Source organism: Trachurus japonicus, chromosome 2 (assembly GCF_045865225.1).
Source record: "Trachurus japonicus isolate A0001 chromosome 2, Traja_1.0".
NCBI classification, from domain to species: domain Eukaryota; kingdom Metazoa; phylum Chordata; class Actinopteri; order Carangiformes; family Carangidae; genus Trachurus; species Trachurus japonicus.
In genome coordinates, this window is record NC_140908.1 from 623327 (window position 1) to 635951 (window position 12625).

At 46.8% G+C, this 12625-nt stretch overlaps 1 protein-coding gene across 1 annotated transcript in view; it reads right to left on the reverse strand.

The window, feature by feature from the left end:
* Positions 1–12625, reverse strand: part of LOC146990445 (uncharacterized) — a 36544-nt gene that overhangs the window by 11892 nt on the left and 12027 nt on the right. The window contains exons 13-16 of the mRNA XM_085803896.1: positions 12432–12593; positions 4668–4726; positions 4531–4551; positions 1719–1987 (exon numbers count right to left, since the gene is read on the reverse strand). Coding sequence (XP_085660022.1) covers positions 1719–1987; positions 4531–4551; positions 4668–4726; positions 12432–12593 — 511 coding nt within the window. The remainder of the gene's footprint in view (positions 1–1718; positions 1988–4530; positions 4552–4667; positions 4727–12431; positions 12594–12625) is intronic.

Genomic DNA, 12625 nt, shown 5'->3' on the forward strand with positions numbered 1-12625 from the left:
CTAGTAGTGCAACTATCGATTATGTTCATTATCGATTAATCTGTTGATTATTTAAACGATTAATCGATTAGTTGTTTGGTCAATAAAATGTTAAATAATGTTAAAAACATCAATCAGTGTTTCTCAAACCACCAGACGACGTCCTCAGATGTCTTGTTTTGTCCACAAACCAAAGAGAGACTCAGTTTATTGTCATAACGGAACAAAGAAACCAGAAATATTCACATTGAAGAAGCTGAAATCAGAGAATCTGGACTTTTTTTCTTTAAAAAAACGACTCAAACTGATTATTAGATTATCAAGATAGTTGATGATTAATTTAATAATCGATTATTGTTGGATTAGTTGTTGCAGCTCTAGTTGTCTTAAGTAAGTACTGAAGGATTAACACAGTATCAGGTCTGTCAACAGTTGAGAGCATTGATTCAAAATTAAGAAAAGTCATCAAAATGTAATGAAATGCAGTTAGTTCCATTACTATATATTTTTTTAATGGAGAAATAAATTTTACCACTTTTTTCTAGAATTGTTTTTTTTTTTTTTTATGAAATTTGACCAGTTTCTTCTAGAATTTTTTTAAAAAACTTTTATTTTTTGATGATTTTTACAATTTTTTTCTAGAAATATTTAAATGTTTTTAGAGAAATTGTACTAGTTATCTTTTTCCAGAAATGTTACACTTTTTTTGTGGAGACATTTTTTACCACTTTTTTCTAGAATTTATATATTTTTTAAATAAATTGTACCAGTTTCTTCTAGAAGTTTTCAAAAACTGTTTTTTTTTTTTACCACTTTTTGGAGAAATTGTACCGTTTTTTTCCAAAAATGTCTCTACAATATTTCCAAAAGTTCAGGCCGTTGGCCCTAATTTGAACGTACATTGACTAAAAAAGTAAGGTTCTTCAGTCTAGGAACAAATATTTGTGTATTTCTGGTTTGCTTCATAATTTTGGGGGTCCGTGATGTAATGTCTGTGTCTATTTAGGCTCCTTGATGTAAAACAGTTGGAGAACCTCTGAGCTCCATGACAGTGAAGTTTGAGAAACTTCACTTTTACTTTGAGAAAGTAATTGAAATAGTTACACAAAGAAGCTGAAATCAGAGAATTTGGACTTTTTAAAAAACGTAATTGTTGCGGTTCTAGACAAAACTTCACTACTTTACATGAAACATTGTGAAATAAAAGAGCAGTAGAGCAGCTCAGTCTGGTCTAGAACAGAGGGGCAATGAGGAGTTTTAGAAAGCAAAGTGTTTTTACTACATTTCCCATGAGCCTCAGCGTGCACGGTGAAATTCTTGGACCGGCGCAAGACGGACAAAAGCCAAAGCATTTGCCAAAAATGTTTTCATTGATCAAGAATGAAAGTCGGAGGTTGGAAGACGATCAGATAGCGTCGTAGTTCCGACCATAAACGATGCCAACTAGCGATCCGGCGGCGTTATTCCCATGACCCACCGGGCAGCGTCCGGGAAACCAAAACTAGGAAACGCTGGGCGTAACTATAAAGATAAAACATTATATTTATCTAAATGGAGCCATTAACAAGTGGTAACGTAGATTCATCCACATTAATATGAGACTCTGTTACAACCAAATACAAACTCCTGGTTGTCCCTTTAACTATTCTGACACTTTGATTATATTTTTGGAGACTTTATGAGACGCTTTATGTTATTTTGTACTATAAATGTTGTAAATAAAGTTCCGTGTCCCGTACCGTTGTCCAGCTGCAGCTGGCCGATGGCGTCCAGGCTGCTGTTGGTCATGAAGTTGTCTTTGTGCAGCGCCTCGGTGATGTAGTTGCGGTAGTCGGTGATGGTGTAGAGGACGGTGGGTGGCTCGGGCCCCCCGGACCCTCCGGGCCCCCCGGGGAAGCTGCGCTCCACCACGCTGTTCTGCAGAGAGATGAGGTCCAGCGTGTCGTTGGCCAGGCCGCCGCTGTCCACCTCCATCGTGACGGCGTAGTGGACCAGCACCACCAGACCCCTAAAGGGACAACGACCAATCAGAGAGCTCGCTTTAAATACATTATCTTTCTCATATATCAATATTTTTCATATATTCTACCTGCATTGTTTTTGTTGTATAACTTATTTTATCTTATGATGTTATTATTATATTATTTTTTATTCTAGGTATATGTTTGCACTGAAGGAGAGCTCTTAACCCTCCTGTTGTCCACCTGGGTCAAGGAAGGAAGGCAGGAAGGAAGGAAGGACAAAGGGAAAGAAGAAAGGAGGGAGGGAAGGAGAAAGGGAGGGAAGGAAGGAAGGAAGGAGGGACAAAGGGAAAGATGGGAGGAAAGAAGGAAGGGAAAAGGGAAGGAAAGATAAAGGGAAGGAGGGAGGGAACAGATTGGGTCAAAAAGGAAGGAAGGAAGGAAGGAAGGAGGGACAAAGGGAAAGATGGGAGGAAAGAAGGAAGGGAAAAAGGAAGCAAAGATAAAGGGAAGGAGGGAGGGAACAGATTGGGTCAGGAAGGAAGGAAGGAAGGAAGGAGGGACAAGGGGAAAGATGGGAGGAAAGAAACCCAGAAGGACGACATGAGGGTTAATCTCATTCTGTTCTGTTCTGTATCATTTTGGTATTATTATGAAATACTTTTGTAGTGTGTTGTGTACTTGTACTATTTGATGGATGTACTGGATTAGATCCTGTGTTCCCTGACGGTTGATATAAACATGCATCCAAGGAGAATTCAATCAAAACTGTTATGATGAGTTACTTTCCCCAAAAAGTAACTGAGTTACTACATGATAAAAGTAATTAATTACAAGTAAAGTAACTATTTCCCCAACTCACTCAGTATCCCTCCACACAGACACTGTATCCCTCCACCTCTTCCACACACCGCTGAACTAACCAGCGGAGGGATACAGCGTCTGAGTGGAGGGATACTGAGTGAGTTGGTTAGTTCCTGATTAACAGCTTTCTTCCAACCAGTTGATGAACTGATAATAAAGTGTTTATAAAGTATAACTACACTTCAACAAGTGTTTTATAATGGGGGAAACAGGAACTTCACTTTACTGATAAAAGTAGTTCCAGTAGTATCAGCTCTCTGGCCCATCCAGAACTAGAACTGCAGCCTGACTCCTCCAGATCACAAAGCCAGGCTAACCTGTGGTGTGGTGTAGTGTAGTGTAGTGTAGTGTAGTGTAGTGTAGTGGGGGGTGGGGAGGGGGCAGTAATCCCGGGACAGCTGCAGGTGAAGCAGCAGAGACTGATCCCTTTAAGAGCTGAGAGACGATTGTTAAAGACATTAGAGGAAAGTAGAGCAGAGCTGAGGACACCAGCGGAGGACGTGGTCACACCCCCGGGACCGGCTACACATCCCCCCCCCCACCACTCAGCTCTACACCAGCATTAGGGAGACTTAGGAGACAGACAGAACTACTGCAGAACAGGAGAGATCTACACATTCATTCTGTCAGAGCTGAAACATTAGAAACTAAAGCCTCAGGTTGGATTTGAGTGGAATCGTCCTTTAAACTCCACATAGTTGAACTACAGAGCTTCACTACAATCTGCTGTAACCTGCTGGTAGTTAAACTACAATCAGATTTTGTGCTGCGTCGAGTATTTCAACTACTTTCTGGGTCATTCTTTGTAGTTTAAAGGACAATTCCGGGCAAATTCAACTAAAAGAAGGAATCTGAAGATGTTCAGTTTAATGTCTCCTGTTTTGCGGTAGTTGTGTCTGTCCCCGCATCGCCACGGCAGCGATGAATGGGAGCGGATTGAAGTTCTGCTGCTTAGGCTGTTTCCATCCCTCAAAGCCACAGACAGCGTCAGATGGAGACTCAAACATGCACCCAGAAGTTTATTTACTTCAAGCCGACATGTTTGTAAAACTAGATCTAATTCAAAGTCTTGTTGACGCTCGGTGTGTTCAGGTGCAGTGGGAAGCTCCCGTTTGTGTCATAAACACAGGAATATCAACTCTTGGCTTGCTTGAAGTAAATAAACTTCTGGGTGCATGTTTGAGTCTCCATCTGACGCTGTCTGTGGCTTTGAGGGATGGAAACAGCCTAAGCAGCAGAACTTACATCCACTCCCATTCATCGCTGCCGTGGCGATGCGGGGACAGACACAACTACCGCAAAACAGGATTAAACTGGAAATCTTCAGATTCCTTCTTTTAGACCTAAAATGTTAGGAACATACAGCCCCCAGTTGAATTTGCCTGGAACTGTCCTTTAACGTCTCAATTTACAAACAACAATTTTGGCCAAAAACATGAAATATTCTTTGTAAGAAACCTCCAGGATGTTGAGCAACAATGTCAACTACACAACTGAGTATAGCGCCATATTCCTACAGCAGGTGGATGTTTAGTAGACTATTATATTTAGTTTCATATCCACCACATGTTGATTTAATAATAAGAATAATAATGTATTATATTATTCTTATTATTACATGTTGATTTCTGTAACTCTGAGTGAATGAGTAGAAGGAGTTACTAACTGCTACTAACTACATGGAGCTACATCGCTGCTCTACACACACACTGAGGTCCAGACTTACCGCTCCAGGTCTTTCTGAGGCCTGAGGACACACACACACAGAGACACACACACACACACACACACACAGGTACAGAGTGTTAGTATTGGTCAGCTGACCGGTGACTGGACCATGTGGCGGTCGGTTTTGGTTCTGACCTGAACTCGATGATGTCGACGCCTTTGAAGCCCGGCAGCCGCTGGAAGGCTTCTTCCACCTGACGGACACACGGGACAGAGACACACAGGTGAGGACAGACAGGTGAGGACAGACAGGTGAGGACAGACAGGACAGACAGGACAGACAGGTGAGGACACACAGGTGAGGACAGACAGGACAGACAGGTGAGGACAGACAGGTGAGGACAGACAGGTGAGGACAGACAGGTGAGGACAGACAGGTGAGGACAGACAGGTGAGGACAGACAGGTGAGGACAGACAGGACAGACAGGTGAGGACAGACAGGTGAGGACAGACAGGTGAGGACAGACAGGACAGACAGGACAGACAGGTGAGGACAGACAGGTGAGGACAGACAGGTGAGGACAGACAGGACAGACAGGTGAGGACATACAGGTGAGGACATACAGGTGAGGACAGACAGGACAGACAGGACAGACAGGTGAGGACAGACAGGTGAGGACATACAGGTGAGGACAGACAGGACAGACAGGTGAGGACAGACAGGTGAGGACATACAGGTGAGGACAGACAGGTGAGGACATACAGGTGAGGACAGACAGGTGAGGACAGACAGGACAGACAGGACAGACAGGTGAGGACAGACAGGACAGACAGGACAGACAGGTGAGGACAGACAGGTGAGGACAGACAGGACAGACAGGTTAGGACAGACAGGTGAGGACAGACAGGTGAGGACAGGACAGGTGAGGACAGACAGGTGAGGACAGACAGGACAGACAGGTTAGGACAGACAGGTGAGGACAGACAGGACAGACAGGACAGGACAGGTGAGGACAGACAGGTGAGGACATACAGGTGAGGACAGACAGGACAGACAGGTGAGGACAGACAGGACAGACAGGTGAGGACAGACAGGTGAGGACATACAGGTGAGGACAGACAGGACAGACAGGACAGACAGGTGAGGACAGACAGGTGAGGACAGACAGGACAGACAGGACAGGACAGGTGAGGACAGACAGGTGAGGACAGACAGGACAGACAGGACAGACAGGTGAGGACAGACAGGTGAGGACAGGACAGGTGAGGACAGACAGGTGAGGACAGACAGGACAGACAGGTTAGGACAGACAGGTGAGGACAGACAGGTGAGGACAGACAGGACAGACAGGACAGGACAGGTGAGGACAGACAGGTGAGGACATACAGGTGAGGACAGACAGGACAGACAGGTGAGGACAGACAGGACAGACAGGTGAGGACAGACAGGTGAGGACATACAGGTGAGGACAGACAGGACAGACAGGACAGACAGGTGAGGACAGACAGGACAGACAGGTGAGGACAGACAGGTGAGGACAGACAGGACAGACAGGTTAGGACAGACAGGTGAGGACAGACAGGTGAGGACAGACAGGACAGACAGGACAGGACAGGTGAGGACAGACAGGTGAGGACATACAGGTGAGGACAGACAGGACAGACAGGTGAGGACAGACAGGTGAGGACATACAGGTGAGGACAGACAGGACAGACAGGACAGACAGGTGAGGACAGACAGGTGAGGACAGACAGGACAGACAGGACAGGACAGGTGAGGACAGACAGGTGAGGACAGACAGGTGAGGACAGACAGGACAGACAGGACAGACAGGTGAGGACAGACAGGTGAGGACAGGACAGGTGAGGACAGACAGGTGAGGACAGACAGGACAGACAGGTTAGGACAGACAGGTGAGGACAGACAGGTGAGGACAGACAGGACAGACAGGTGAGGACAGACAGGTGAGGACATACAGGTGAGGACAGACAGGACAGACAGGTGAGGACAGACAGGACAGACAGGTGAGGACAGACAGGTGAGGACATACAGGTGAGGACAGACAGGACAGACAGGACAGACAGGTGAGGACAGACAGGACAGACAGGTGAGGACAGACAGGACAGACAGGACAGACAGGTGAGGACAGACAGGTGAGGACAGACAGGACAGACAGGTGAGGACATACAGGTGAGGACATACAGGTGAGGACAGACAGGACAGACAGGACAGACAGGTGAGGACAGACAGGTGAGGACATACAGGTGAGGACAGACAGGACAGACAGGTGAGGACAGACAGGTGAGGACATACAGGTGAGGACAGACAGGTGAGGACATACAGGTGAGGACAGACAGGTGAGGACAGACAGGACAGACAGGACAGACAGGTGAGGACAGACAGGACAGACAGGACAGACAGGTGAGGACAGACAGGTGAGGACAGACAGGACAGACAGGTTAGGACAGACAGGTGAGGACAGACAGGTGAGGACAGGACAGGTGAGGACAGACAGGTGAGGACAGACAGGACAGACAGGTTAGGACAGACAGGTGAGGACAGACAGGACAGACAGGACAGGACAGGTGAGGACAGACAGGTGAGGACATACAGGTGAGGACAGACAGGACAGACAGGTGAGGACAGACAGGACAGACAGGTGAGGACAGACAGGTGAGGACATACAGGTGAGGACAGACAGGACAGACAGGACAGACAGGTGAGGACAGACAGGTGAGGACAGACAGGACAGACAGGACAGGACAGGTGAGGACAGACAGGTGAGGACAGACAGGACAGACAGGACAGACAGGTGAGGACAGACAGGTGAGGACAGGACAGGTGAGGACAGACAGGTGAGGACAGACAGGACAGACAGGTTAGGACAGACAGGTGAGGACAGACAGGTGAGGACAGACAGGACAGGACAGGTGAGGACAGACAGGTGAGGACATACAGGTGAGGACAGACAGGACAGACAGGTGAGGACAGACAGGACAGACAGGTGAGGACAGACAGGTGAGGACATACAGGTGAGGACAGACAGGACAGACAGGACAGACAGGTGAGGACAGACAGGACAGACAGGTGAGGACAGACAGGTGAGGACAGACAGGACAGACAGGTTAGGACAGACAGGTGAGGACAGACAGGTGAGGACAGACAGGACAGACAGGACAGGACAGGTGAGGACAGACAGGTGAGGACATACAGGTGAGGACAGACAGGACAGACAGGACAGACAGGTGAGGACAGACAGGTGAGGACAGACAGGACAGACAGGACAGGACAGGTGAGGACAGACAGGTGAGGACAGACAGGTGAGGACAGACAGGACAGACAGGACAGACAGGTGAGGACAGACAGGTGAGGACAGGACAGGTGAGGACAGACAGGTGAGGACAGACAGGACAGACAGGTTAGGACAGACAGGTGAGGACAGACAGGTGAGGACAGACAGGACAGACAGGTGAGGACAGACAGGTGAGGACATACAGGTGAGGACAGACAGGACAGACAGGTGAGGACAGACAGGACAGACAGGTGAGGACAGACAGGTGAGGACATACAGGTGAGGACAGACAGGACAGACAGGACAGACAGGTGAGGACAGACAGGACAGACAGGTGAGGACAGACAGGTGAGGACAGACAGGACAGACAGGACAGACAGGTGAGGACAGACAGGTGAGGACAGACAGGTGAGGACAGACAGGACAGACAGGACAGACAGGTGAGGACAGACAGGTGAGGACATACAGGTGAGGACAGACAGGACAGACAGGACAGGACAGGTGAGGACAGACAGGTGAGGACATACAGGTGAGGACAGACAGGACAGACAGGTGAGGACAGGTGAGGACAGACAGGTGAGGACAGACAGGACAGACAGGTGAGGACAGACAGGTGAGGACAGACAGGACAGACAGGTGAGGACAGACAGGTGAGGACATACAGGTGAGGACAGACAGGACAGACAGGTGAGGACAGACAGGACAGACAGGTGAGGACAGACAGGTGAGGACAGACAGGTGAGGACAGACAGGTGAGGACAGACAGGACAGACAGGTGAGGACAGACAGGTGAGGACATACAGGTGAGGACAGACAGGACAGACAGGTGAGGACAGACAGGACAGACAGGTGAGGACAGACAGGTGAGGACAGGTGAGGACAGACAGGTGTGTGATGATGTCACTGTGACATCACCAGCGTAGGGGAGATTACTTTGGAAATGTAGCTGGTTACAGTTACAAGTCCCTAGCCCTAACCCTGTTGACAATATGATAGTAGTGTAACTATTCCAATTACTCTCTCAAAGTAATGGAACTAACTGCATTTCATTACTTTTCTTAAAGGACAATTCCAGGCGAATTCAACTCGGGGCTGTATGTTCCTATCATTTCAGGTCTAACAGAAGGAATCTGAAGATTTCCAGTTTAATGTCTCCTGTTTTGCGGTAGTTGTGTCTGTCCCCGCATCGCCACGGCAGCGATGAATGGGAGCGGATGTGAGTTCCGCTGTTTAGGCTGTTTCCATCCCTCAAAGCCACAGACAGCGTCAGATGGCGACTCAAACATGCACCCAGAAGTTTATTTACTTCAAGCAAGCCGACATGTTTGTAAAACTAGATCTAATTCAAAGTCTCAAAGCACGAGACCCAAGTTGACGCTCGGTGTGTTCAGGTGCAGTCGGAAGCTCCCGTTTGTGTCATAAACACAGGAATATCAACTCTTGACTTGCTTCAAGTAAACAAAACTTCTCGGCGCATGTTTGAGTCTCCACCTGACGCTGTCTGTGGAAAAAAGTTAACACTTGAAGCAAGTCGAGAGTTGATATTCCTGTGTTTATGACACAAACGGTAGCTCCCACTGTGCCTGAATACACCGAGCACGGCAACTTGGGTCTCGCGCGAGACTCCGGGAGACTTTAGATCTAGTTTTACAAACATGTCGGCTTGCTTGAAGTAAATAAACTTCTGGGTGCATGTTTGAGTCTCCATCTGACGCTGTCTGTGGCTTTGAGGGATGGAAACAGCCTAAACAGCGGAACTTACATCCACTCCCATTCATTGCTGCCGTGGCGATGTGGGGACAGACACAACTACCGCTAAACAGGAGACATTAAACTGGAAATCTTCAGATTCCTTCTGTTAGACCTAAAATGATATGAACATACACCCCCGAGTTGAATTCGCCTGGAATTGTCCTTTAATGTTGAATAAATGCTCTCAACTGTTTTAACCCTCATGTCGTCCTTCTGGGTCAAATTGACCCAATCTGCTCCCTTCCTTCCTTCTTTCCTTCCTTTCTCTCTTCCTTCTTTCCACAATCTTTTTTCCCTTCCTTCCTTCTTACTTCTTCTTACTTCCTCTTTTGATCCAATTGACCCTCCATCTTCCTTTCCTTCCTTTTTCCCTTCCTTCTTTCCTCCCATCTTTCCCTTTGTCCTTCCTTCCTTCCTTCCCTTTCTCCTTCCCTCCCTTCTTCCTTCTTTCCCTTTGTCCTTCCTTCCTTCCTTGACCCAGGTGGACAACAGGAGGGTTAACCATTTTACCACATCTAATAATCAGCTTTTTAAGAAAAAAAGTCCAAATTCGCTGATTCCAGCTTCTTCAATGTGAATATTTCTGGTTTCTTTGTTCCTATATGACAATAAACTGAGTCTCTCTTTGGTTTGTGGACAAAACAAGATGGTTTTTCTTTTTAGATTGTCTTTGAATCGCTGCACAGTATTTTGTGTATTACAGTATTTTTATCAAAACCAATCAGATTTTGTAATTAAATCCGTCCTGTGACAGGAGAACAGCTGTTCACATGTAAACATAACAGCAGCAGCAGGACAGAGACAACATCAGTGCTGAGTCCTGGTTCAGACTGTAAACCAGGTCCCTGGTCGTGGGGCCGATCAGGATCAGTTTCCTGGCGGCGGTGGTGGTGACTCACAGCTCGTATCCCGGAGGTCACTCCAGTTTTCCAGGCTCCAGGAAACTGAGCTGCAGCAGCGTAAAGAAGCGGAGCCAGAGAACTGAGTCTGCACTTCTCCAAACCACAGGGGGAGTCGTTAGCTAACGAGAACTCCTGGACGTCACTCAGCACCAACCACGGCTCAGTGTCTCATCACCATGACGACAGCAGCCTCAACATCTGGCCGCGATTCAGGACTCAGGAAAACATGTTTTCTTCAGCTGGGAATTCCTCAATATCAGTAAAAAACAAACCGTTGCATCAAGCAGTGAGTTTACAGCTCAGCTCAGAGTTCTGTCCTGTCCCACTTCACACACACAACAGGGACAATCATTGTCCCTGGTGGAAGGCAGAGAGCCTCCATTCTCCCTGGAACTAGTTACAAGGCATTGTTTAACCAGAACTAGGACTCTGGAGCTGGAGACAAGGGACACATGGAGCTGAGCTAACTCTTTAAAGGATAATTACCATTTTTTACAATCTGGACCTTATTTCTAGTATAAAATCCGATCATTTCCTCACCCAGATAACTTTGGTGTCGTTATAAGTGGTTGTGATGAAATGAGCTCCAGCCGAGAGCCGCGTATATCCGTATAATGGAGTCTACAGGGCAACAGAATGCAGCCTCTAAATAACACATTATCTGCAGAGAAACTCCTTCATTTCACCAATATTTAGTTCTGATAGGCTAGTGCTATTCCCCTCTGAGTCCGGGGTTAGCTGTTATCAACATCCGGGGTCTGTAGGTTGACCTACTGACCTCTGACCTGGATGATGTCATCTCTGAGCGCTGCCCGGCGCGGCATGTTGCTACCGCTAATGCTATGGTTTGTTTCTGTGTGTTTCCAACTTGTCAGAACAAAATGAGCAGCTGGATGAAGTTCAGCTTCCACAGGCTTCCTCTCCTCAACCTGGACTCACTAAAGCTCCGGCTAGTTGAGATAAAAATGGACCTGAATGCCGAAGTGGAATGATTATTATCAGAATGAACCGGGCGGCGCTCAGAGATGACATCATCCGGGCTTATGTATGTTTTTTTTGCATTGTGACTTTTTTAATTATTTATTTATCACTTTTATTTATTTATTTTTTCCACAAAGCCTTTAAATCCTCTTACTGAATCGAATGTTTGTACCCCATGTTCAATTCGATGTCATTTGTTTGTCATTGATGATGAATTTCAATAAAGATTGAAGTAAAAAAAACAAACAAAAAAAAAAACCTACAGACCCCGGATGTTGATAACAGCTAACCCCGGACTCAGAGGGGAATAGCACTAGCCTATCAGAACTAAATATTGGTGAAATGAAGGAGTTTCTCTGCAGATAATGTGTTATTTAGAGGCTGCATTCTGCTGCCCTGTAGACTCCATTATACGGATATACGCGGCTCTCGGCTGGAGCTCATTTCATCACAACGACTTGTAATGACACCAAAGTTATCTGGGTGAGGAAATTATCGGATTTTATGCTAGAAATATGGTCCAGATTGTAAGAAATGCTAATTATCCTTTAATACAGACTCCGCCTCCTTTTCAGTCGACTCTTTTGTTACCTAGTAAAAAACTGGGTATCAAGACTGTAGCTGAGAACTCAAGGTATTACGATTACGAAAAAAATCGTAATCATAATCATAATACCTTGAGTTCTCAACTACAGTTCCCAACCGGATGAAAACAGGCCGGTCGGTCCACAGCTTCCTGTTTGTAATTAAACCAGCTCGGATGCTCCACTTTGTGCTGTCTCTACTGTTGTGAATCATGTGCTCATGCATTGTCCAGGTTCAGTCAGATGAAGGTGAACTCATGCAGAAGAAAACCAGTTCTGAATCATTACATCATCTGGGTGTTTCAGTCGGATCTGGTTCAGTCCGGTATCAGTCAGACTAACGTGTTTACGTACACTTCAGTCGTCCAGTTCTAGTCGTATTAAAGCCGTGATTCATTCTTTTAAACGTCCTGAGTGTGAGTGTGAGTACAGAGAACATGATGTACCTTGTGTGTGAAGAGCCAGGCCAGCTGCTGGTAGTGGAAGCTGCTGGGGTCTCTCAGCTCGTCGTTGTAGGTTTCTCCTCTCAGCCGGACGCTCAGCTCCACGGCCTGGTCCCTCAGGGGCCGGGGGGGCCGCAGCAGCGTGTCGTCGATCTCGTTCCCAAACTGACATCACACACACACAGACGCGTCACGTG